The sequence below is a fragment of the Scyliorhinus canicula genome, chromosome 13, assembly GCF_902713615.1.
Source record: "Scyliorhinus canicula chromosome 13, sScyCan1.1, whole genome shotgun sequence".
In the NCBI taxonomy this organism is placed as follows: domain Eukaryota; kingdom Metazoa; phylum Chordata; class Chondrichthyes; order Carcharhiniformes; family Scyliorhinidae; genus Scyliorhinus; species Scyliorhinus canicula.
The window spans coordinates 3,967,622-3,994,974 of record NC_052158.1 but is presented as its reverse complement, the minus strand read 5'-3'; the positions used below and the strand labels follow the sequence as shown (position 1 = coordinate 3,994,974).

The 27,353-nt window shown below is 51.5% G+C and overlaps 1 protein-coding gene across 1 annotated transcript; it reads left to right on the top strand.

The window, feature by feature from the left end:
* The first annotated feature begins 231 nt into the window (after positions 1-231).
* On the top strand, positions 232-27,170 carry LOC119975826 (zinc-binding protein A33-like). The gene is made up of 6 exons (XM_038815706.1): positions 232-897; positions 988-1,083; positions 1,177-1,410; positions 8,439-8,461; positions 8,559-8,674; positions 26,437-27,170. The coding sequence occupies exons 1-6, from the start codon at positions 487-489 to the stop codon at positions 26,991-26,993; spliced, it is 1,437 nt and encodes a 478-aa protein (XP_038671634.1). The 5' UTR covers positions 232-486; the 3' UTR covers positions 26,994-27,170.
* The last annotated feature ends 183 nt before the right edge of the window (positions 27,171-27,353 follow it).

The following is a 27,353-nucleotide window of genomic DNA, read 5'->3' as shown; positions in this document are numbered from 1 at the left end:
AACAAATAAATACCAAGCATCTAACTTGAGTTGGAGTCGGGCTGGGTTTACGTAAAGGGACAGGTCAGGAGGAGCTGGACAATATGTTTCAGTTTGTGTTTCCCACAAAGTAAAACACAGTTTGACCATCCATGCCTGGGGCTGCTTTGAGACAGAAGTTAATGAAGGAGAGCAGCAGGCTGCCATTCACTGACAGGACATAATCCCCACCTCCTCCCATCCTCTCTCCACCCACCCCCACCACCAACAGACCTTCACTCTCATCGCCTGGGTTCAATTATTCCCTCTAACCCGGTTTATTCTGAATTCTGCTCCGGGTTTTATCTCCAACACCCAAAGCAATGGGACCGAGAGCAGCAAATAATGATAATTCCTTGAGGATTGCCGTGAACGTCATGAGGGAGTTACTGAACTGAATGTGTTCAGCAGCAGAGCACGAACATTGAAACTGAAAGTGGTTTGAATCAGGAAGTGCTGAGTGTGAACATGGCTTCCAGACAGCACGATCAGAGTTTGTCCGAGGATTTAATTTGTCCCATTTGTCTTGATTTCTTCACTGATCCGGTTTCACTGGAGTGTGATCACAACTTCTGCCGCTCCTGTATCACCCAGTGTTGGGAAAAGAAGGAGAGAAACTCCTGCCCGGAATGTCGACAGGAGTTTCCAGAAAGAATCCTCAGAGCCAGTGGGGCCTTAGCGAATCTGGCTGAGAAAGCTCGAAAATTAAAGCTGAATCAGAAAGAGAAGGAAAGTAAACTTCACTGTGAGGAACATCAGGAAGAACTGAAGCTGTTTTGTGAAATTGACAAGAAATTAATCTGTGTGATTTGTAGAGATTCGCGGGAACACAGAGAACACCGCTTCATCCCGATTAAAGAAGCTGTTGAAATCTACAAGGTAAAAGGGAACAGATTTGATCCCCTGATTATCTGATCACATTTTCAGGGTCTAACGCTTTTATTTTCTGATTTTTTCTCCCAATCCCAGGATGGGGTGAAATCTTCCTTAGATTCTCTCACACAGAAGAAATCGACGGTTCTAGAAATGGAGCAGCAGCAGAAACAGAAGATTTCCCAAATTAGGGTAAAGTCTCCCTGTGCTGAGCTTCCAAATTTAATTCATTATTTTGTTGTTTTTATGACAGAAACATATTATTTTTAATGTTTCTTCTTATAGAAACAGTCGGTCAGTCTGCAGAGCCACATCACATCCGAGTTCACTAAAATGCACCAGATTCTCACTGAGAAAGAGCAGCGTTTAATGCGAGATCTCAGGGAAGAAGAGGAAAAAATTCTAAAAACAATGGAGAAAAATCTTTGTGAAATTCAGAAGAATTTAAATTCTATTCAGGAGAAACTCTCAAAGTTGGAAAAGCAGTTGGAACAAAAAGACGGAGTGAGATTTCTGAAGGTGAGGGATTATATTTCAGTTTAGTTCAGTGAAAGTTCACAGTCACAACATGATCCACACGAGCCTCCTCCCATCCTACTTCATTTCCCTGTCAATATATCCTTCTGTTCCTTTCTCCCTCATGTGTTTGTCCAGCTTCTCCTTAAATGTATCCCTGGCTTTCCCTGGGTGGGTGGAAATAAATGCTGTCCCCCCCAGGGTACATTTAGTCAGGGTGTGGGGTGAGTGGAAGGGGACATGGGGAATGACACTGTGCGGAGATTCTGTTGTCTTTCCATCTCTACACAGATTAAGTCCGTGGTGGTAAGTCTTGTGGGACAGCCTTCCTGTAACCAATTCAGCCCCTTAACAGGGCAATTAATGTTCTCATCCTGCTGTCACTGGTATTCCCCCAGCAATGAGCAGGGGTCTCACAATACGGGAAGCCTGAAAATCAAACCCTGTTGGGATTACTGGTGGGATTCTGGGAGTGGGTGGGGGAGAGGTGGTGGGATTGAGGATGTAGTGGGAATGCCCTTGTTCAGTTGCACTGTGTCCCTGATTGAGAGACTGTAAGAGGTTCACACTCCCGTTTCCTCTGACTGATAGTCTTGACTCGAGGATTTTATAAAAAACATAGGGTGGCACAGTGGTTTGCACGGTGGTTAGCACTGTTGTTTCACAGCGCTAGGGTCCCAGGTTGGATTCCCGGCTTGGGTCACTGTTTGTGCGGAGTCTGCATGTTCTCCCTGTGTCTGCGTGGCTTTCCTCCGGGTGCTCCGGTTTCCTCCCACAAGTCCCGAAAGACGTGCTGTTGGTGAATTGGACATTCTGAATTCTCCGTCTGTTTACCTGAAGGGGCGATGGAATGTGGCACTGAGCGGCTTTTCGCAGTAACTTCATTGCAGTGTTAATGTAGGCCTACTTGTGACAATAAATATTATTTTTAAAAAGTTATCTAGGGGGGATGGCAGGGAAGACAGTGCAATGTTCCTCCTGCAGAATGTTTGGGGTGAGGGACACCATCAGTGTCCCTGCTGATTTCACCTGTGTGAAGTGCAGCCATATCCAGCTCCTCAGAAACCGCATTAGGGAACTGGAGCTGGAGCTGGATGAACTTCGGATCATTCGGGAGGCAGAGGTGGTCATAGATAGTAGCTTCAGGAATGTAGTTACTCCGAAGAATCAAGATATATAGGTGATGGTGAGAGGGGCTGGGAGGAAGCAGTCAGTGCAGGGATCCTCTGTGGTCATTCCCCTCAGTAACAAGTATACCGTTTTGGATACTGTTGAGGGTCGGTGAACTTGGAGCGTGGATTGGTACTTGGGACTACGATGTTGTGGCCATTACGGAGACATGGTTAGAACAGGGACAGGAGGGCAGCACGGTGGCCTAGTGGTTAGTATAACCGCCTCACGGCGCTGAGGTCCCAGGTTCGATCCCGGCTCTGGGTCACTGTCCGTGTGGAGTTTGCACATTCTCCCCGTGTCTGCGTGGGTTTCGCCCCCACAACCCAAAAATGTGCAGAGTAGGTGGATTGGCCACGCTAAATTGCCCCTTAATAGAAAAAATAATTGGGTAATCTAAATTTATAAAAAAAAAAAGAACAGGGACAGGAATGGTTGTTGGAAGTTCCGGGGTATAGATGTTTCAGTAAGAGCAGGGAAGGTGGTAAAAGAGGTGGAGGAGTAGCATTGTCAATCAAGGATAGTTTAATGGCTGCAGAAAGGCAGTTCGAAGGGGATCTGCCTACTGAGGTAATATGGGCCAAAGTTAGAAATAGGAAAGGAGCGGTCACGTTGTTAGGAGGTTTCTATAGGCCCCCAAATAGTAATAGAGATGTGGAGGAAGAAATTGCAAAATAGATTATGGATAGGTGTGGAGGTCTCAGGGTAGTTGTAATGGGTGACTTTAACTTTCCAAATATTGATTGGAACCTCTATAAGTCGAACAGTTCGGATGGGGCAGTTTTTGTACAGTGTGTGCAGGAGGGTTTCCTTACACAATATGTGGATAGGCCGACAAGAGGGGAGGGCACATTGGATTTGGTCCTGGGTAATGAACCAGGCCAAGTGTTAGATTTGTTTGTGGGAGAGCACTTTGGACATAGTGACCACAATTTGGTGTCTTCCACTATTGCAATGGAGAAGGATAGGGCCATATGGCAGGGCAAGGTTTATAATTGGGGGAGGGGTAATTATGATGCGATTCGGCAAGAATTAGGGAGCATAAGATGGGAACAGAAACTGTCAGGGAAAGGCACAAATGAAAAGTGGAGCTTGTTCAAGGAACAAATACTGCGTTTCCTTGATAGGTATGGCCCTGTCAGGCAGGGAGAAAATGGCCGTGTGAGGGAACCATGGTTCACAAAAGAGGTTGAATGTCTTGTCAAGAGGAAAAAGGAAGCGTATGTAAGGATGAGTGATGCACTATCAATTACGACGAGACGGGAGTAGAGAGTAATCGAGGCTTTATTACACAGAGATGTGTGGCCTCCTACAGCAGCTGGCGAAATGGCTGCTGTTCGGAGAGCCCACACATTTATACTCCGCCTACTGGGCAGAGCCAGCAGGCAGAGATCTACCCCCGTACCTGTAGTACAGGAGCCTTATCGTAATACCAGTATATACAATATAATACAACAGTGGTGACTACCACAATGAGAAAACAAGGGTCAGTTGGGTCGGTTGAGGGTTACAAGATGGCAAGGAATGAGCTAAAAAAAAAGGTCTAAGGAGAGTTAGGAGGGGGCATGAGAAGTCCTTGGCGGGTCGGATCAAGGAAAATCCCAAGGCTTTTTACTCTTATGTGAGAAATAAAAGAATGACCAGGCTGAGGTTAGGGCCGGTCAAGGACAGTAGTGGGAACTTGTGCATGGAGTCGGAAGAAATAGGAGGGGCATTCAATGAATACTTTTCTTCAGTGTTCACCAAGGAGAGGGGCCATGTTTTTGAGGATGAAAGTGTGATACAAGCGGGTAGGCTGGAGGAGGTAGATTGTCCGAGGAAGGATGTATTAGCAATTTTGAAAAACCTTAGGGTCGACAAGTCCCCTGGGCCAGATGAGATATATCTAAGGATTCATTGGGAGGCAAGGGATGAAATTGCAGAGCCTTTGGCTTTGATCTTTGGGTCCTCACTGCCGGCGGGCTAGTGCCAGAGGACTGGAGAGTGGCGAATGTTGTTCCTCTGTTCAAGAAAGGGAATAGGAATGGCCCTGGTAATTATAGGCCGGTTAGTCTTACTTCGGTGGTCGATAAGTTAATGGAAAAGGTCCTGAAGGATAGGATTTATGACCATTTGGAAAGATAAGCTTCATCCGGGATAGTCAACATGGATTCGTGAAGGGTAAGTCTACCCTCACAAATTTGATTGAATTCTTTGAGGAGGTAACTAAGTGTGTAGATGAAGAAAGGGTAGTTGATGTTGTATACATGTATTTTAGTAAGGCGTTTGAACATAGAACATAGAACATTACAGCGCAGTACAGGCCCTTCGGCCCACGATGTTGCACCGTCCTGTGAAACCCCTCTAAAGTCCCTCTACACTATTCCCTTATAGTCCATATGCCTATCCAATGCGTTTGAATGCGTTTAGTGTTGGCGAGTCCACTACTGTTGCAGGCAGGGCATTCCACGCCCTTACTACTCTCTGAGTAAAGAACCTACCTCTGACATCTGTCCTATATCTATCTCCCCTCAATTTAAAGCTATGTCCCCTCGTGCTGGACATCACCATCCGAGGAAAAAGGCTCTCAATGTCCACCCTATTTAATCCTCTGATCATCTTGTATGCCTCAATTAAGTCACCTCTTAACCTTCTTCTCTCTAATGAAAACAGCCTCAAGTCCTACAGCCTTTCCTCATAAGATCTTCCCTCCATACCTGGCAACATCCTTGTAAATCTCCTCTGTACCCTTTCCAATGCTTCCACATCCTTCCTATAATGTGGCGACCAGAACTGCACGCAATACTCCAAATGCGGCCGCACCAGAGTTTTGTACAACAGCAACATGACCTCATGGCTCCGAAACCCAATTCCTCTACCAATAAAAGCTAATACACCGTACGCCTTCTTAACAACCCTCTCAACCTGGGTGGCAACTTTCAGGGATCTATGGACATGGACACCGAGGTCTCTCTGCTCGTCCACACTGCCAAGAATCTTACCATTAGCCCAGTATTCTGTCGTCCTGTTATTCCTTCCAAAATGAATCACCTCACACTTTTCTGCATTAAACTCCATTTGCCACCTGTCAGCCCAGCTCTGCAGCTTATCTATGTCCCTCTGTAACTTGTAACATCCTTCTGCACTGTCCACAACTCCAGCGACTTTAGTGTCATCTGCAAATTTACTCACCCATCCTTCTACGCCCTCCTCCAGGTCATTTATAAAAATGACAAACAGCAGCGGCCCCAAAACAGATCCTTGTGGTACACCACTAGCAACTTGACACCAGTCAGAACTTTTCCTATCAACCACCACACTTTGTCTTCTATCAGCTAGCCAATTTCGGATCCAAACTGCTAAATCACCCTGAATCCCATGCCTCTGTAATAGCATACCATGGGGAACCTTATCAAATGCTTTACTGAAATCCATATACACCACATCAACTGCTTTACCCTCATCCACCTGTTTGGTCACTTTCTCGAAGAACTCAATGAGGTTAAGCCCAAAGTTAAGCCAATTTAAAGGCACTCACTCACCTTCACGACAGGCCCCTGCTCCCGCTGAAAATCCGGAGGCCGCTCCCGCTTCCCAACGACCGCGGTTCTTGTTTTTTTTTGGTTAGAGGAGGGGGTAGGGGGGAAACACTGAGGAAGTGTTCCAAGTGTTTGATAAGGTTCCCCATGGTTGGCTTATGAAGAAAGTAATGAGGTGTGGGATAGAGGGAAATTTGACCAATTGGATAAGTAACTGGCTATCAGATAGAAGACAGAGGGTGGTGGTGGATGGAAAATTTTCAGACTGGAGACCAGTTACCAGCGGTGTACCACAGGGATCAGTGCTGGGTCCTCTGCTATTTGTGATTTTTATCAATGACTTGGACGAGGGGGCTGAAGGGTGGGTCAGTAAATTTTCTGATGACACCAAGATTGGTGGAGTAGTGGATGAGGTGGAGGGCTGTTGTAGGCTGCAAAGAGACATTGATAGGATGCAGAGCTGGGCCGAAAAATGGCAGATGGAGTTTAACCCTGATAAGTGCGAGGTGATTAGACAAGATTGAGAAAGGGGTGGGTTAGCCAAGTATAGGGGCTGCTTTAGCACAGGGCTAAAGAGCTGGCTTTGAAAGCAGACAAAGGCAGGCCAGCCACACGGTTCGATTCCCGTACCAGCCTCCCTGAACAGGCGTCGGAATGTGGCGACTAGGGGCTTTTCACTTGAAGCCTTCATTTGAAGCCTACTTGTGACAATAAGCGATTTTCATTTCATTTCATTTTCATTTTGGTCGAATAAATTTGAATGCGGATTACAGGGTCAACGGCAGGGTTCTGAGGAATGTGGAGGAACAGAGAGATCTTGGGGTTCATGTCCACAGATCTCTGCAGGTTGCCAGTCAAGTGGATAGAGCCGTGAAGAAGGCCTATAGCGTGTTAGCGTTTATTAACAGAGGGCTTGAGTTTAAGAGCCATGAGGTTATGCTGCAACTGTACATGACCCTGGTGAGACCACATTTGGAGTATTGTGTGCAGTTCTGGTCACCTCACTATAGGAAGGATGTGGAAGCATTGGAAAGGGTGCAAAGGAGATTTACCAGGATGCTGCCTGGTTTGCAGGATACGTCTTATGAGGAAAGGTTGAGGGAGCTAGGGCTTTTCTCTTTGGAGCAGAGGAGGATGAGAGGCGACTTAATAGAGGTTTATAAGATTATGAAGGGGATAGATAGAGTGGACATTGTGAGACTATTTCCTCGGGTGAATGTAGCTGTTACAAGGGGGCATAACTATAAGATTCAGGGTGGGAGATATAGGAGGGATGTCCAAGGTAGGTTCTTTACTCAGAGAGTGGTTAGGGTGTGGAATGGACTGCCTGCTGTGATAGTGGATTCGGACACTTTGAGAACTTTCAAGTGGTTATTGGATAGGCACATGGAGCATTCCAGAATGAAAGGGAGTGGGATAGCTTGATCTTGGTTTCGGACAATGCTCGGCACAATATCGAGGGCCGAAGGGCCTGTTCTGTGCTGTACTGTTCTATGTTCTATATTAAATTGCGCATACTCAACCACAGAGTTGTTTTTAGAAAAATACCCGAGTACAAAGAGCTCTAAACGAGTGTAAATAACATTACACAACAGTTAATTGTTTTTTTCCAATTTAAATCCCTCCACAATTTAACCTCGGCTTCCACATAAACACACAAATCACCACAACTTATTAAAAAGCCTCTCCTGAAAATCCACAGACAAAACCCCACATTTCAGCCCAAACTTTCCTTATTTCAAACCCAAATCCCCCCAGGATTTGGTTGTTACCCTGAAGTTATTTTAAAAACCTCAGCCCCAATCCCTGATAAATTCCAATTCCCCACCCGGCTGCTCCTTCTGGTGTGAATTGTAGGCCCGGGAGCCAGGTTGACCGTTCTTGACCCTCCTTCTTGACTGCAGTGCCAGACCCTTGGATCTTGCCCCTTCACAGTCGGGGGGGGGGGGGGGGGGGGGAGGGGTGGGGGGCTTGAGAAAGCTGGGGGCTTCACCCTGTGCGGCTGTGAGCCCCCCCCCACCGGGCAGAGGATCAGTGCGGGGGTGGCGCCGACTTTCTGGTCGTAAGACCAGGTGGATCCTGCAGAGATAGCCGCAGGGTCGGAGAATCCTGCCCCCTATGTCCGGACACCATGCTCACTGCTGTGACAGACTGGAGTAAATTCCACCCCGTGTGATAGTCAGTTCCACATTCTCATCACTCTCTCGGGAAAGAAGTTTCTCCTGAACTCCCCATTGGATTTATTTGTAACTATATTATGTTTCTATCCCGATTTCTGGATTCTCTACAAGTGGAAACATCTTCACTGAATCTCAACTCAGATTTGTGTTTTGTTTATTTCAGGAGGAAGCATCTCGGAAGAGGAGGTAGGACATGAACTTTACTGAAACTCAGGGCGCGTTGGTAAAATTACTCAGCAAAGTGTTTCTGGTCAATTTATAATCAACTCTTTAATATTTACAGGATTAGCGATGAGATTAAAAAGCTGTCACTAGCAGATGGTGTCCTGTCCATCGGAAAATTCAACAGCCCTTTACCGTTCCCAGTGTGGAGAGAAATGCTGGATGTCATTAACCCTGGTAAAACTCAGATAAGTTCCTCTGTCCTGATTTATTTATTTTTAAAAAAATATTTAATGTATTTGAAAATGTTTATAATAATATCATTAACAATGACATCAACATGGTATAATAAACATTTACCCCCCCCCATCCCAATCTTCACACACCCCAACCATAAAACAACAGTCCGGCCCTCTCCCCCGCCTCCCGCTTGGAATTCTGCATCTGCTGACATTTTAATTTTCCCCGAGAAAGTCGACGAACGGCTGCCACCTCCGGGTGAACCTGACCATTGACCCTCTAAAGGCGAGCTTTATTTTCTCGAGACTGAGAAACCCAGCCATGTCACTAACCCAGGTCTCTATACTCGGGGGCTTCGAGTCCCTCCACATTAACAAAATCCATCTCCGGGCTACCAGGGAGGCAAAGGCCAAGACGTCGGCCTCTTCGCCCCCTGAACTACTGTCTCTTCCGACACTCCAAAGATCGCTACCTCCGGGCTCGGCACCACCCATGTTTTTAGTACCGTGGACATTGCCTTAGCGAAACCCTGCCAAAACCCTCTAAGCTTCGGGCATGCCCAAAACATGTGGACATGATTTGCTGGGCTTCCTGCGTACCTCGCACATCTATCCTCAACCCCGAAAAACGTACTCATCCTAGCCACTGTCATGTGTGCCCGGTGGGCTACCTTGAACTATGTCAGGCTGAGCTTGGCACATGATGAGGAGGTATTAACCCTGCTTAGGGCATCCACCCATAGCCCCGCCTCTATCTCTCCTCCTAGCTCGTCCTCCCACTTGCCCTTCAGCTCCTCCACAGGAGTTTCCTCCGCCTCCGAAAGCTCCTGGTAAATATCTGAGACATTCCCCTCTCCCACCCAGGTACTGGAAACTACTCTATCCTGTATCCCCCATGGCGGCAGCAGCGGAAAGGCCGGCACCTGTTTTCTCAGGAAGCCTCGTACCTGCAAATACCTAAACCCATTCCCTGCTGGCAATTCAAATTTATCCTCCAAGGCTTTCATAAGAACATAAGAACATAAGAACTAGGAGCAGGAGTAGGCCATCTGGCCCCTCGAACCTGCTCCGCCATTCAATGAGATCATGGCTGATCTTTTGTGGACTCAGCTCCACTTTCCGGTCCGAACACCATAACCCTTGATCCCTTTATTCTTCAAAAAACTATCTATCTTTACCTTAAAAACATGTAATGAAGGAGCCTCAACTGCTTCACTGGGCAAGGAATTCCATAGATTCACAACCCTTTGGGTGAAGAAGTTCCTCCTAAACTCAGTCCTAAATTTACTTCCCCTTATTTTGAGGCTATGTCCCCTAGTTCTGCTGTCACCCACCGGTGGAAACAACCTGCCCGCATCTATCCTATCTATTCCCTTCATAATTTTAAATGTTTCTATAAGATCCCCCCTCATCCTTCTAAATTTCAACGAGTACAGTCCCAGTCTACTCAACCTCTCCTCATAATCCAACCCCTTCAGCTCTGGGATTAACCTAGTGAATCTCCTCTGCACACCCTCCAGCGCCAGTACGTCCTTTCTCAAGTAAGGAGACCAAAACTGAACACAATACTCCAGGTGTGGCCGCACTAACACCTTATACAATTGCAACATAACCTCCCTAGTCTTAAACTCCATCCCTCTAGCAATGAAGGACAAAATTCCATTTGCCTTCTTAATCACCTGTTGCACTTGTAAACCAACCTTCTGTGACTCATGCACTAGCACACCCAAGTCTCTCTGAACAGCGGCATGCTTTAATATTTTATCGTTTAAATAATAATCCCGTTTGCTGTTATTCCTACCAAAATGGATAACCTCACATTTGTCAACATTGTATTCCATCTGCCAGACCCTAGCCCATTCACTTAACCTATCCAAATCCCTCTGCAGACTTCCAGTATCCTCTGCACTTTTCGCTTTACCACTCATCTTAGTGTCATCTGCAAACTTGGACACATTGCCCTTGGTCCCCAACTCCAAATCATCTATGTAAATTGTGAACAATTGTGGGCCCAACACGGATCCCTGAGGGACACCACTAGCTACTGATTGCCAACCAGAGAAACACCCATTTATCCCAACTCTTTGCTTTCTATTAATTAACCAATCCTCTATCCATGCTACTACTTTACCCTTAATGCCATGCATCTTTATCTTATGCAGCAACCTTTTGTGTGGCACCTTGTCAAAGGCTTTCTGGAAATCCAGATATACCACATCCATCGGCTCCCCATTATCTACTGCACTGGTAATGTCCTCAAAAAATTCCACTAAATTAGTTAGGCATGACCTGCCCTTTACGAACCCATGCTGCGTCTGCCCAATGGAACAATTTCTATCCAGATGCCTCGCAATTTCTTCCTTAATGATAGATTCCAGCATCTTCCCTGCTACCGAAGTTAAGCTCACTGGCCTATAATTTCCTGCTTTCTGCCTACCTTCTTTTTTAAACAGTGGCGTCACGTTTGCTAATTTCCAATCCACCGGGACAACCCCAGAGTCTAGTGAATTTCGGTAAATTATCACTAGTGCATCTGCAATTTCCCTAGCCATCTCTTTTAGCACTCTGGGATGCATTCCATCAGGGCCAGGAGACTTGTCTACCTTTAGCCCCATTAGCTTGCCCATCACTCCCTCCTTAGTGATAACAATCCTCTCAAGGTCCTCACCTGTCATAGCCTCATTTCTATCAGTCAAGCTGGGAAAGCTCCCATCTTTAAATAGATTCCCCATCCTTCTAATTCCTGCCCTTTGCCATCTCCGGAACCCACCATCCAGCCTACCCGGAACAAACCGATGATTATTATAAATCGGGGTCCAAACCGATGCTCCCTCCACTCTCTTATATCTCCTCCATTGCCCCCAGATTCTCAGAGCCGCCACCATCACCGGACTTGTGGAGTATCGGGCCGGCCAGAACGGAAGAGGTGCCGTTATCAGTGCTCCCAAACTGGTGTCTTTACATGACACCGCCGCTATCCTCTGTGCGGAGTCTGCACGTCCTCCCCGTGTGTGCGTGGGTTTCCTCCGGGTGCTCCAGTTTCCTCCCACAGTCCAAAGATGTGCGGGTTAGGTGGATTGGCCATGCTAAATTGCCCGTAGTGTCCTAAAAAGTAAGGTTAAGGGGGGGGGGGGTTATTGGGTTACTGGTATAGGGTGGATACGTGGGTGTGAGTAGGGTGATCATTGCTCGGCACAACATCGAGGGCCGAAGGGCCTGTTTTGTGCTGTACTGTTCTATGTTCTATGTTCCATTCCCATGCCGACCCCTCCCTCTCTACCCACTTCCTAATCATGGCTATATTAGCCGCCCAGTAGTAATTGCAGAAGTTCGGCAGCGCCAACCCACCCTCCCTCCGACTGCGCTCCAGCAACACTTTCTTCATTTGCGGGGTTTTACCCGCCCACACAAAGCCCAAAATAACCTTATTCACCCGCTTGAAAAGGGCCTTTGGGATGAAGGTGGGGAGGCACTGAAAGACAAACAGAAAACTGGGGAGCACCGTCATTTTCACGGTCTGTACCCTCCCCGCCAGTGATAGTGGGAGCATGTTCCATCTCTTAAAGTCCCCTCCCATTTGATCTACCAACCGGGATAGGTTTAACTTGTGCAGTGCGTCCCATTCCCGGGCCACCTGGATTCCCAGATATCGAAAGCTCCTCCCTACCATTCTAAGCAGCAGCTCTCCCAGTCTCTTCTCCTGTCCTCTTGCCTGGATTGCGAACATCTCGCTTTTCACCATGTTCAATTTATACCCTGAAAAATTGCCAAATTCCCCCAGGATTCGCATTACTTCCCCCATCCCCTCCAACGGGTCTGAAATATACATGAGCAGATCATCTCTGTAAAGCGAGACCCGGGGCTGCAGAGACCTCCCCTGTATCATTTGTTTCCAGGTAGTTCTGGATGGACTTGTTAACCCGCCCACAGATCGCTTCATCCGCTAGCAACCCCCCATCCAGTCTCCACAGTGGGCATTGCCCTCTCTCCACACTAATCTGTAGATCCACCCAATGAGGGCAGCACGGTGGCGCAGTGGTAGCACTGCAGTCTCACGGCGCCGAGGTCCCAGGTTCGAACCCAGCTCTGGGTCACTGTCCGTGTGGAGTTTGCACATTCTCCCCGTGTTTGCGTGGGTTTCGCCCCCATAACTCAAAGATATGCAGGGTAGGTGGATGGAACACACAAAATTGCCCTTTAATTGGAAAAAATGAATTAGGTACTCTAAATTTGTTTAAAAAAAGATCCAACCAATGCGGGGCATGATCCGACACTGCGATTGCCGAGTACTCAGTATCCACCACCTCCGGTATTAGCGCCCTGCCCTGAACAAAAAAGTCGATGCGAGAGCATACCTTGTGGACATGTGAGAGGAAGGAAAACTCCTTCACCCTTGGCCGTGCAAACCTCCATGGGTCTACTCCCACCATCTGCTCCATAAACCCCTCCAATTCCTTTGCCGGCCTCCTCCCTGTCCTGGATTTTGACCGCTCCAATTCCGGATCAATGACTGTGTTAAAGTCTCCTCCCATGATCAAGTTATGTGACTCTAAGTCTGGGATCTTACAAAACACCCGCCTCATAAATTCCACATCGTCCCAATTCGGAGCATATATGTTCACAAGTACCACCCACACCCCCTCCAGCTTCCTACTCACCATTATGTACCTACCCCCCCTTGTCTGACACGATTCTCCCAGCCTCGAATGCCACTCGTTTGTTGATCAAGATCGCTACCCCCCTGGTCTTTGAGTCCAGCCCTGAGTGGAAATGAAATGAATGAAAATCGCTTATTGTCCCAAGTAAGCTTCAAATGAAGTTACTGTGAATAACCCCTGGTTGCCACATTCCGGCGCCTGTTCGGGGAGGCTGGTACGGGAATTGAACCGTGCTGTTGGCCTGCTTTTGTCTGTTTTAAAAGCCAACTCTTGAGCCCTGTGCTAAAGCAGCCCCTATACTTGGCTAACCCACCCATTTCTCAATCTTGTCTGAACAAAGAACAAAGAACAAAGAAAAGTACAGCACAGGAACAGGCCCTTCGGCCCTCCAAGCCTGCGCCGACCATGCTGCCCGTCTAAACTAAAATCTTCTACACTTCCTGAGTCCGTATCCCTCTATTCTCATCCTATTCATGTATTTGTCAAGATGCCCCTTAAATGTCACTATCGTCCCTGCTTCCACCCCCTCCTCCGGCAGCGAGTTCCAGGCACCCACTACCCTCTGTGTAAAAAACTTACCTCATACATCTCCTCTAAACCTTGCCCCCTCGCACATTAAACCTATGCCCCCCAGTAATTGACCCCTCTACCCTGGGAAAAAGCCTCTGGCTATCCACTCTGTCTATGCCCCTCATAATTTTGTAGACCTCAGATCAGGTTGCGCCTCAAACTCTGTCGTTTCAGTGAGAACAAGCCGAGTTTATTCAACCTCTCCTCATAGCTAATGCCCTCCATACCAGGTAACATCCTGGTAAATCTCTTCTTCACCCTCTCTAAAGCATCCACATACTTCCGGTACTGTGGCGACCAGAATTGACATTATACTCCAAGTAGCTGCAACATGACTTGCCAATTTTTATACTCAATGCCCACGGCCAATGAAGGCAAGCATGCCGTATGCCTTCTTGACTACCATCTCCACCTGTGTTGCCTCTTTCAGTGACCTGTGGACCTATACACCTAGATCTCTCTGACTTTCAATAGTCTTGAGGGTTCTACCATTCACTGGATATTGCCGACCTGTATTAGACCTTCCAAAATGTATTATCTCACATTTGTCCAGATTAACCTCCATCTGCCATCGCTCTGCCTAAGTCTCCACACAATCTAAATCGTCTGGTCTGTAACCTTTAGGTGTGTCTCTTGTAGCATTGCCATGTCCGCCTTCAGCCCCCTCAAACACGCGAGCCCTCTTGATCGGCCCATTCAGCCCTCTGACATTCCATGTAGTCGGCCTGGTCGGGGGGGCTTACCGCCCCTCCCCCTCCCGACTCGCCATCACCCTTTTTAGGCTAGCCTCTAGCTCGCACCCTCCGCTTCCTCAAGCCCCCCCCCCCTCAGCCCCCCCCCCCCCCGCCCCCGCCCTCGGGCATTCGCCTTTCCCGACCTCCCATTTGTCCCTTAGTAACAGTTTATTCCCAGTCAGCAAAACAGCTCCACCCACCTCTCCCCACCCTCGCAACAACACTAGCAACCCAACCCCCCAAGTCCAGCTCCAGCTTAACACCTGCTCACCCCCCACTGTGCTTCCGAGTGTCAGCTGACCCATGCTGACTTGATAGCGCCCGCCCCTGGCACCAAGCAGTCTGTCTCCCCATTGTTCTCTCCCCTCTCCCCCCACTTGGACAAACATATTAAAAGCATCACATTCCCCAGGAAACAAACATCAAAAAAAACAGTGAAGAAACAGCCACTTTAGATAAAAAACACCCAAAAAACAGAACCAACCCCAACGAACACCCCCCCCCCCCCTAACCAGCTCCCTGCAAGACAAAGTTACCTTTAGCCATCCAAACAGCCCCTTATTACACACAGCACTACTGATACTGATACAGCCCAGCACAACAAATCACCACCACAGTAATCTCCAAGGCTTCAGTGTTTTTTAATTCACCTCCAGCCTCTTTTCTTTAATAAAAGTCCATACTTTGTCTGGTGTTTCAAAGTAGAATTCCCGATCCTCATGTGTGACCCACAGACGGGCTGGGTACAGCATCCCAAACTTCACCCCCTTCTTAAAGACGGCCGTTTTTGCCCGATTGAATCCAGCTCGCCTCTTGGCCAAATCCGTGCCCAGGTCCTGATAAACGCGCAGCTCACAATTCTCCCACTTGCTGCTCCGTTCCTTCTTGGCCCACCGCAGAACGTGTTCCTTGTCCAGGAATCGGTGAAAGCGTATCACCATCGCCCTCGGCGGCTCGTTCGCTCGGGGCTTCTTCGCGAGGGCTCTGTGCGCTCTGTCCACTTCCAGGGGCCGAGGGAACGCCTCAGCCCCCATCAACATCTCCAACATGTCCCATAAGCCCTCGCATCCGACCCCTCACTGCCTTCAGGGAGGCCGACAATTCTATGATTCTGCCTCCTGGACCTGTTCTCCAGGTCCTCCAGCTTCTCCTGCATTCTTCTCTGGCGGGCGTTCATCATCCCCACCTTGGTCTCCAGCACGGTTATGTATTCCTCATGCTCGGACACCTTTTTCTCCACCTCCTGGATCGCTGTCCCGTGGGTCTTGATTCTGCACGACTTGATCAATCGGAGCTTTAATCGGGTCCAGCGTGTCCTTCTTCAGCTTGGTGAAGCAATCTTCAAAAAACTCCACCTAGCTGCTCCGTTGACCACTGTGCCGTCTCCCTGCGGCCCGGCTTCTCCGCCATGTTTTCCCGTGTTGGCGGCTCTGCTCGCGTCTTCCTTATAGGACTTTGTCTTCTCACACGGCCACTTCTGGTCCAATTCTCCGCACACCGGAGGGGGATTTCTCCTCACTGTCTCACTCTTCACTGATTTATCCAATAAAATCCAGAAAAAAACAGGGGAAAAGGTCCAAACGTCCGTCACAGGCGGGAGCTGTCAAATGTGCGACCTACTCCTCCATGGTCGCCACCGGAAGTCCCTCTGTCCTGATTTATATCTTATATTTGAATCATTATCCATATAAATATCACAGACACCGGGCGGGATTCTCCGGCCCGCCAGCTCCCTCTTCCTGGGCGGCGGCCCTCACCGGCAGCGGGATTCTCCGTCTCTGCCACCTGCCAATGGGATTGCCCATTGTGGCCACCCCACACCGCCGGGAAACCCGCGGGCGTGGGAGCGCTGCCGGCGCAACGGAGAATCCGTCGGCAGAGAGAATGTTTAAGGGCTTTGTTATAAAGAAATGAGGATAAAAATGGTCCTGATTGGAATTAAAGTCTGATTCATGCACCTCACCCACTTTCTAAAAATCATTCTCAGCTTGGCCAGCTGAAACTGTCAGCTCCCTAAACATCACCAATACAGGAACTCTCAGATGAAGCTCTGTCTCCAGAACCCATCGATACTTTACAAACTTCAGCAAGTGGAAACTCCGCCATTCCCAGCTGAACCTTTCCTCCTCTACAATCCTCATCCTCCTGATACATCTCCACCTTGTGGACCAGACTCATGTCCATGGCCAAGGTTAGGACAGGAAGCCTGGGAATGAGGCTTTGTCTGCCTGTTGAGGGAGGAGGAGTGGTGAGGGGGATGGAGTCAGCTGGTCTTCACTGTGGACCTGGGGAACAAGCCCTGGATTGCAATCCATTTCCTGAAAGTGTCAGCAAAGCCCATTTTCTCAATTGTCTTGAGGAAACGTTGCACTCACTCTGGATGAATATCTTTTATACATCCAGGGAGAGGATTAAGGTAGAGGTTTGTCTGTGGAGAATCAGGTTGGCCGTGCCACCTGGGCACCTTGGCAATGCCAGGCTGGTAGTGGTAGGGTGCCTGGGTGGCACCAGCAGTGTCAGGGTACTGATGTGTTATGTACTCTGGGATAACACAGGCTGCAACTGGATGCAGCTTTCCCCAAAAGATACCCCAGACCCTGAAGTGAGTTCAATCTGATTTATTGAACCAGTCGCACAGTTAGCACAGTTCTCTATGAGTTCGACTCTCTGCCAACCTAAAGGTGGTTACTCTGTCTGACTGAACCAGACTAGCTCTTAGCCACGTGCTGGAGGTGTGATACTGTACATACACCCTGACTCACTCTGTAGATGTTCATCAGTGGAAAGAGGTGGAGTGTGAGTGCCTCGTGCCTTTTACAGTGAGATACCACCCCTCAGTGTCCTGCCTGCTCATTGGTCATGTCCTGTTCTCTGTGTTCATTAGCTGCCTGTCTGTATATCATTATCTGCATACTGCATATCGCGACATCTCCCCTTTTTTTATGTTATGTGGTGGCATATATTAACATCTTTACAAGCCGTGGCATATGTGAACGTATTTACATGTGAAGACAGCTGTCTAATGTGAGAAAACAGAATTTAGCAAACAAAACAAATGTTCATAAGTCCCGTCTCTGGGGCTTGCGTCTGATCCTTGTCGACCACCGGAGAGGTGGTGGTGGGGACGACGGAGCCTTGACAGGCGGGATAGAAGCCTGACTGCTGGCCTCGTAGTTCGAGGTATCAGGAGGTGGCAAAACAACAGACGGAAATGGAGAAGAAAGCGGTTGCGGGCAGGCAACTTTGCACAGTGCCCGTCTGTTTCATCTCACAACAGAACCATCAGCCATACGTACAACATACGAGCGGGGCGCTGCCTGTCGAATAACGACAGCTGGAGCTGACCAGCCACCATCCGGTATCTTGATCCTGACAGTGTCTGCCGGGGATAACACGGGTAAATCAGTGGCATGAGCATCATAGCCCTGCTTTTGCTGGTTTCGGAGCTGCTGCACCTTCTGCAGCACCGGGAGGTGAGCCAGGTTGGGCAAGTGTATGGCTGGAAGTGTCGTCCGCAGGTCCCTGTTCATTGGGAGTTGAGCCGGCGACATGCCCTGTACGCAAGCAGCGCAAGGTAGATGTCAGAAGCAGAATCCGCGGCCTTGCAGATGAGCTGTTTCACAATGTGCACCCCATTTTCAACCTTCCCATTGGACTGCGGATAGTGTGGGCTGGAAGTTACATGTTTGAAATGGTATGACTTGGCAACATAGACCACTCGTGGCTGCTGGAGCACGGGCCATTGTCACTCCTGACAGTGTGGGATACCATGCCTGGAAAACGTCTCCTTACAGGCCTTGATGATGGTCCGAGATGTGAGGTCTGAGAGCTTCACGACTTCAGGTTAGTTCAAGAAATAGTCAATAATCAAAATGTAGACACGACCATTCGTACAAAAGAGGTCGATGCCAACCTTGGACCACAGGGAGGTCTAGATTTCATGCTGCTGGAGCGTCTCCTTGCTCTGTGCTGGCTGGAAGTGTTGACAGGTCGCACAGTTGAGGACCATGTTTGAGATGTCCTGGCTAATACCGGGCCAGTAGACAGCCTGTCCGGCTCTGCATCTGCACTTCTCGACACCCAGGTGTCCCTCATGGATTTGGCAGAGCACCAAGCTCTGGAGACTGAGTGGAATGACAATCCGGTCCAGCTTGAGGAGGATACCATCACTCACCGTCAGGTCATCCTTTACATTGTAAAATTGAGGACACTGCCCTTTCTGCCAGCCATTGGCGAGGTGGTGCATGACACGCTCCAAGAGGGGGTCTTTGGCTGTCTCCTCGCGGATACGAACCACCTTCTCATCAGACGCCGGGAGGGTGCTAGCACAAAGCTGCACCTGTGATTCAATCTGCCGGATGATTTCCAGCGGTTCACTAGGCAATGTGATGGAGCGGGACAATGTATCGGCAATGATGAGCTCCTTGCCAGGCGTGTACACTAAGTCAAAGTCGTACCTTCTGAGTTTAAGGAGGATGCGCTGCAACTGAGGCGTCATGTCGTTCAGGGTCCTTGTGGATAATGTGGACCAGAGGCCTATGATCCATCTCGACAGTGAATGTCTGCAGGCCGTAGACATAGTCGTGAAACTTGAGATTGCCAGTGAGAAGACCCAGGCATTCCTTCTCTATTTGCACATACCTTGTTTTGGTGGGCGTCATGGCCCTCGATGCACAGGCTACCGGTGCCCAGGATGAAGGGTCATCGCGTTGAAGCAGCACCGTACCGATGCCATCCTGGCTCGCATCTGTCGAGATCTTCGTCTCCCTGTCTGGGTCAGAAAATGGCAACTCGGGTGCAGTGGTGAGCTTGGCTTTCAGCTCCAACCACTCTGCCTGATGGGCTGCCTTCCACTCAAAGGCAGTGGACTTTTTCACCAGGTTTCGTAGGGCCATGGTGTGTGAGGCCATGTTTGGGATGAACTTGCCCAGAAAATTGACCATGCCCAGGAAGCGCAACACCGCCTTCTTGTCTTCAGGGACCTTCATGGCTTTGATGGCCTTGACCTTGTCTGTGTCCGGGCGCACGCCCTGCTGAGAGATCTGGTCACCTCGGAACTTGAGTGTCGACATGTCAAAGCAACATTTGGACCTGTTCAGCTTCAGGCCATTGGCATGGACACGGCGGAATACCTGCTGAAGACGGGAAACATACTCTTCAGGGGTCGTGGACCATATGATGATGTCGTCCACGTACACACGAACCCCTTCAATACCCTCCACCATCTGCTCCATGATGCGATGGAAGATCTCTGATGCCGAGACAATGCCGAACGGCATGCGGTTATAGCAGTGTCTGCCAAACGGTGTGTTGAAGGTGCAGAGCCTTCTGCTGGACTCATCCAGCTGGATTTGCCAAAATCCATGTGACGTATCTAACTTGGTGAAAGAACGTGCGTGTGCCATCTGACTGGTGAGTTCCTCCCGCTTCGGGATGGGGTAGTGTTCCCGCATTATATTCTTATTGAGATCCTTCAGTCTGTATATCATTATCTACATGTCTGCATATCGTGACAGGTACCCTGCCCAGTGGGCTTGCCCCTGGGAGCCTCTGATCCCCTGGGAGACCCCCACGATGCCGTTCTGCCTGGTACCTGTTTGTGGGAATCAGTACCGAACGGCGCCCGCCCGAGGTCTCCGAGGGGAAGGGAGATTGATCCCACACCTCGGGAAACTGAGGAATCTGCATATTAAAGTGAGACCAGCTGCCTCGCTTTAATATGTCAATTTCTGCAAAGTGACCCCGCCCACAATGGGCAGGATTCACATCACAACGTCTCGAGAGATCACGTTAGATGTCACGGGACGTTGTGAGCCGGGTAGATCCCGAGAGCGGGGTCTCCTGGCTTTTATCGCCCACGCTGAGCCGCGGCGAGCTGCTTTTCGGGCGCAGCGTGGCCATTGGATCGCGCCCTGAGTGTTGCCGTGGGGACTGAATTGCGGCTCTTCCCGTTCCCTTGGGGGCGCTATTCGGGAAGCGAGTCAGGACATGCAAATGAGCCAGTGCTCTTCCCACGGGAATCAGAGCAATTCCCATTCCCGCTGGTGTCTGATTCGCTGGGGCCTGAATTAGCGCTGGAGAGCCTGACAAGCTGGAGCTGTTTATAAACGCTCCACTCCCCAAACACTCCCATTCCAGCCAAGAAGGTGGCTCCACGGAGACCTGCCCCCAGACTTTCTGAGTCAGTGGCCAATCGCGGGGTGGACGTGGTGGAGCAGAGGCAGGACACCCTCTTCCCCAGGGTGGGCAGGAGACCCAAGCCCACCATCGTCAACAGGGCCTGGGAGGAGGTGGCAGAGATGGTCAGTGCTGCCAACCTCACCAGGAGGACAGGGGCCCAGTGCCGAAAAACGATCTCCTGAGGGCAGCTCGGGTGAGTCACCACCTCTGTGTCCCTGGCATCACTCCTGTCCCTCACTCCTCACAACCCACCTGCCTGCATCTCCCTCACACCCCACCCTGCACCAAACCCCAACACCTGTATTGTCCACTTTGGCCTGGTGCCTGGCACACACATGCCACCAGCTACAGACCTCCCGTAGAACTCACCTCCATGCGTCTCACCATGTCCTTTATGTGTTCCCGAGGACAAGGTGACCCACAATCACCGGGAGCGGCAGAAAACCGGCGGGGGCATCCCAGACCTGAGAGTGCAAACCCCCGGGGAACAGAAGGCGATGGAGCTCGCGGGCGAGGCAGAGGAAAGGGCCGTCTCAGAAACAGAGGTCGGCATGTGGTAACCAAGTGAGAGCCCAATGCAAAGCTGATGGCCCAACAGCAACTGAGTGACCCCCTCTCCCACAGACCTCTCCTTCCCAAGATCTCACCGTGTCTCTTGTCTTTTGTCTTGCGGGATCACCATCAGACGAGGCTGAGCCGTCCGGGGTCGCTGACCCCCAGCCACATCCCCAGAACACCCCGGGGCACCAGTCCGGGGAAGACACCGACTTCTCGTCACTGCTGTCACCTGCACCCTCCACCATCGCAGAGACTATCACCTCGGGGGGCATTTTAGTGAAGAGGCTCCTGGGTCACCTTCTGCTGCTCACTTCACACAGGCTGCAGCACATCAGGTGGAGGCAGGGACTCCCGAGGGAGCGGGCAGTCGGAGGGCTGCCCGATCCCAGGAAGCAGCTGTAGTCCGGACAGGGATCGAGCTTCTGGGATGTATGGCGGGGGCAGGGCCCCAGGACACTTGAACCTGGGGTCACCCTCAGTGAGAGGTGGCAGGAAACGGGGCCAGAAGTGTGAGGCCGCCGTGTATGTCAGCTTACCCAGTGAGTGAGCCGTTACCACTCACTATCTCCCCAAACCCCCTCCCCACAAGCTATATGGGCCTGTGAGATGGATTGGCCGGCACACATGCAGGGATGACCCGGGCGGACAGTGGAATGTGATCCTAAAGGCAGGAGTCAGACTGTGTCAAACGATGAGGAGATCCAGAGCTCATCTCCCAGCGAGTCGTCATCATCCTCCGTCCCGTGGACAAGACCCGCTGATACTGCCAACCCAGCGCCAACTCTGCGCAAGGAACTCTTCGTCCCTGGCCTGCCTCCGATGGGGTCTGGCCCGCGATCGGGGCCCACCAATCGGCGGCCCCTCCCCCCCAAAACCACCGGGCCTACGCACTCAGATTCTCACACACACAGACACACTCACATTCTCACTGTGGGGATACTGGTAGGACCCACGGAGGGAGGGAGGGGGAGCTGGGGTAGTGGGATGGAGTGAAGGGAGGAGGGACAGGGAAGGTGGAGTGAAGGGAGGAGGGACGGGAAGGTGGGGTGAAGGGAGGAGGGACGGGGAAGGTGGAGTGAAGGGAGGAGGGACGGGGAAGGTGGTGTGAAGGGAGGAGGGACGGGGAAGGTGGAGTGAAGGGAGGAGGGACGGGGAAGGTGGAGTGAAGGGAGGAGGGACGGGGAAGGTGGAGTGAAGGGAGGAGGGACGGGGAAGGTGGAGTGAAGGGAGGAGGGACGGGGAAGGTGGAGTGAAGGGAGGAGGGACGGGGAAGGTGGAGTGAAGGGTGGAGGGACGGGGAAGGTGGAGTGAAGGGAGGAGGGACGGGGAGGTGAAGGGAGGAGGGACGGGGAAGGTGGAGTGAAGGGAGGAGGGACGGGGAAGGTGGAGTGAAGGGAGGAGGGACGGGGAAGGTGGAGTGAAGGGAGGAGGGACGGGGAAGGTGGAGTGAAGGGAGGAGGGACGGGAAGGTGGAGTGAAGGGAGGAGGGACGGGGAAGGTGGAGTGAAGGGAGGAGGGACGGGGAAGGTGGAGTGAAGGGAGGAGGGACGGGGAAGGTAGGAGTGAAGGGAGGAGGGACGGGGAAGGTGTCAGTGGCTATGAGGAAAGGGCACCACATGGAAGTTGGGGGGGGTATGGGAGGAAGGACAGGGCGGGGTGCTGCCGGTGACCTTAGTTGGCCAATTGAGAGGTGATGAGGTTGTCCCGTGTGCTGCGGCCCTGGAGCACACGTTGGGCGGCCTGTCCTGTCAGCCCGGGCGTCCTTCCTCCTCCAGCATGTCGCCCTCTGCTGGCTGATGTTATGAAGGACACAGCAGGCCAGCAGGATGTTAGAGACCCTCCTGGGGCTATATTGGAGAGTCCCACCAGAGCGGTCCAGCCATTGGAATGGCTTCTTGAGGATGTCGATGCTCCGCTCAATGACGCTCCAGGTTTCTGCATGGGCCTCGTTATAACGGGTCTCCGCGTCGGTGTGGGGCCTCTGGACAGGTGTCATTAACCATGACCTCAGCGGTTAACCCTTGTCGCCAAAGAGCCAACCCCTCACCTGAGGGAGCACCTCAAAGGAGCCGGGAACCGACGAGTGCGCCAGGATATAAGCGTCGTGCCCGCTGCCTGGGTATCGGGGGCAGACGTGTGTGATGTACAGCTGGTGGTCACACACCAACTGCACATTCAGGGAGTGGAAGCCCTTCCTATTGATGAAGGGCCCCCCTGATGATCCGGTACTTGTAGGGGGACATGCGTACCATCGATCACCCCCTGGACCTGGGGCATGCCAGCGATGGAGGGAAATCCTGCTGCCCGGGCATCCTGGTGTGCCTGGTCCAGACTGAAGGTTATATAGTCCGCTGCCCGGGTGCATAGGGCATCCGTCACCGCGCGGATGTACCTGTGAGCCGATGTCTGCGAGATCCCAGACAGGTCCCCGCTCGGCCCCTGGAAAGCCCCAGAGACAGAGAGGTTCAGGGCGACCGTCACCGTGACGCCCACCGGGAGCGGGTGGCCTCCTCCAAACCCCAGCAGTGCCAGCTGCACCACCGCCTGGCACAGGTGGCACCTGGTCTCACTGGTTAGCCGATGTCTTCGGCGGCACAGGCGGTCCGGCAGCTCCTCGAAGGACAGGCGCCGATGGTAAACACGTGCCCTGATGCGGCGCCTCCTTCACACCTCCTCCTCGGCCTGTTGGACGGCCGGCACTCGAGCCTCACCGGCTGGGCCCTGCTCTTCTGGGACAGGCTCCTCTTGTGCAGGATCCTCCCTGAGCAGGCCCTGTGCCTCCAGCCTCCGTGTGTCCGTAACGGCAGCTGTGGCCAGGTAGATAGCGAGCATTCCTGGCTGGACTCCAATATTCATTCTCCGCGGGGGGGAATAGAGAAGACATGTTAGCACGATGAGTATTCCCAAACCCATCCCGATCCAACAGGCTACACGGTGACCCTGAGTTGTACTTCAGCTCCACCCTCCACATGTCCCCACAAACCCCACCCCCACCCCTCAGCCGCTCCCCCCGATATGTTGCCGTCCGCACTGCACCCCTGTCCCCATCAGTGAGTGGGACCGGGCCTGTGATGTGGGGAGGCTCTATCCTCACCGACCATCCCTGTCGACAGGGGTACCGGTGGGTGACGAAACCCGTGTCAGCGACAGGCTCTCTGGCCCGTGTCCTGTTTCCTCCAGTGGGGTTTACTGTGGGTCTCCTCACTGGGTGGGCCGTGTGTTATCCCACCAGCAGGGTGGCACCTGGTTGTGGGGTGGAGAGGGTCACCGTGTGCCACCAATCGCCTCCATGCTTAGAGGCTTGTGTGTGGGCAGGTCCTACAGATGGGGGTGAGGCAGGGAAGTGTGTGTCTGCTGGGAGCTTAGCTGCAGTGTGATGTGGGTCCTGGGTGTGACACACAGGTTGTTACAACCTGTCCGGGGGCAGGGTGGATGGGAGCAGGGGCGCGGTGGGCAGGCAGGGCTTGGAGACAGCTGGTGGTCCTGAGGGGTGGGCTGGCTGATAGTGTGACTGGTGAAGCCTCTGCCCTGAGAGGGGCAGTGTGCCAGGGAGGGTGCCAATGGCCACGGTGCATGTGTCCTTTGTTTGGGGTGAGCTCTGCTATTCCCCTGCTTCCCCTGCAGTGGGGCTGAGCTTCTGATGAGGGAACTGAGGAGTGGCAGCACCTGGTGTGTGACTGATTGAGCTTGGCCACGCCCATCCCGGTGATGGCTCAGCCGGGGTCTGAGGCTTTCCAGAGGGGCGGCCTGGGTGGGCTCCCAAATGACCAGAGGCTCTGTGAACATTTCCAGGACACAGTGAGCAGTCAGCAGAGTGAGCAGCCAGGGGCCTGTGAGAAGCAGCAAAGGGGTGTGTTTAAAACCCAGACTGCAGCAATGGGGGTCTGAGCCAGGCCACCCCGATCCCGAGGGGGACACCCCGAGTGCACAGACCTGTCACCAAGTCGCTCCCCGTTACTCCCCCCGGCCCAGGCAGCCCCCCCCCCCCCCACACACAGCAAGTCCGACAATTATTGAGGCTTTTTGAGAGTTTATTACCCTCTCTCTGCCCCTCAGCAGCCATGGAGCCCAGTCCCCGTTTGGAAATATTTGCACTAATTCACACCCACGTGACTTCTGCCTGAGAGGGCGGAGCATCGTGGAAGGGCGGAGCATACTGTGTCCAATCCGCTGATTAGATTTAAATCTATGTAAATGAGGGTTTTACATGGGCCGGCTGCAGGGCACAAACTTTGATTTCACCGCCAGGGAGGGACTGGAGCCTGGCGTCGGAATCAGTGCCGGGCACAAACCTCGATTTGTGCATTACGCCCGATTCTCCGCCCGATCGCACTTCCGGTGTCGTGAAGCGGAGAACCCGCCATATTTGTTTCCATGGAGCAGAACGGAAATATCTCGGTGTTAAGATCTTCTAAATTTGAGAAGAGATTAGTTTATTTTGATGATCTCTCTCTCTCACACACACACAAACACACACAAACACACACAGTTACACACACACCAGCAGTCTCACACACACACATCAGGTCGGCTTATTTTGATGTTGAGGAACAGGAAATCAAATCAAAAATGGTGAAATCTTCCCCTGATCCCCAGTGAGTCTCCCCCGGATCCCCAGTGAGTCTCCCCCGGATCCCCAGTGAGTCTCCCCCGATCCCCAGTGAGTCTCCCCCGATCCCCAGTGAGTCTCCCCCAATCCCCAGTGAGTCTCCCCCGATCCCCAGCGAGTCTCCCCCCGATTCCCAGTGAATCTCCCCCCGGATCCCCAGTGAGTCTCCCCCGATTCCCAGTGAGTCTCCCCCGATCCCCAGCGAGTCTCCCCCCGATTCCCAGCGAATCTCCCCCCCGATCCCCAGTGAGTCTCCCCCGATCCCCAGTGAGTCTCCCCCGATCCCCAGTGAGTCTCCCCCCGATTCCCAGTGAATCTCCCCCCGATCCCCAGTGAGTCTCCCCCGATCCCCAGTGAGTCTCCCCCGATCCCCAGTGAGTCTCCCCCCGATTCCCAGTGAATCTCCCCCCGGATCCCCAGTGAGTCTCTAATTTTCTGTTTTCTCTCCCAGTCTCTGTGACCCTGGATATGGAAACAGCGAATCCCTGGCTCGAGGTGTCTGAGGATCTGAAGAGTTTGAGATGGACCGGGACCCAGAGGAGTCTCCCTGACACCAGGAAGAGGTTTACACACTGTCCCTGTGCGCTGGGATCAGAGGGATTCACATCGGGGAGACATTACTGGGAGGTGGAGGTGACGGGGAATCGGGGCTGGAGTCTGGGAGTAGCCGCAGAGTCTGTGGAGAGGAAGGGAGGGTTCAGTCTGAGCCCAGAGACTGGATTCTGGACCATTTGGCGGGTTGATGATCAGATTTATATAAATTCCTCTCCTGAATCCCGTCTCCCTGTCGGTCAGATCCCCGGGAAGGTGGGAGTTTATCTCAGTTATGAGTCTGGGACAGTTTCATTTTACAACGTGGACACCAAGTCCCATCTCCACACCTTCACTGGGAATAAATTCACTGAGAAACTTTATCCTTTCTTCTGGACTTGGGATGTAAACCAGTTTCTGAGAATCTGCTCCGGTTCTGATCCTGATCGGGAAAGGGGCGGGGCCTCGGAGTGGTGACATCATCACTGACATCACAAGGTCAGGGGTCGGGGATCAGAAATCACTCTTGACAACAGGTTGTAGTAAATGAGTCATTTAATTTCCAAATTGTAAAATCTCAATCAGACTGTAAATAAGAACAACACAAATAGAAATGTCAGAGAATTAAAATAAAACCAAATTTAATATCCTGAACTTTTGCTTGCCGTTCATTGTAGTGCCAATTGCAGCCACACGATGGTGATGTTGAGCTGTACAAAGATCAGTAAAGTTTTACAGCGCAGTATCGCCACCTGCTGCTGGATACCTGGTACTGGCAGGAATAAAAAAAAACAAAAAATGCTCAAACACTCGCTGATCTGACAATTCAGGCCGGAC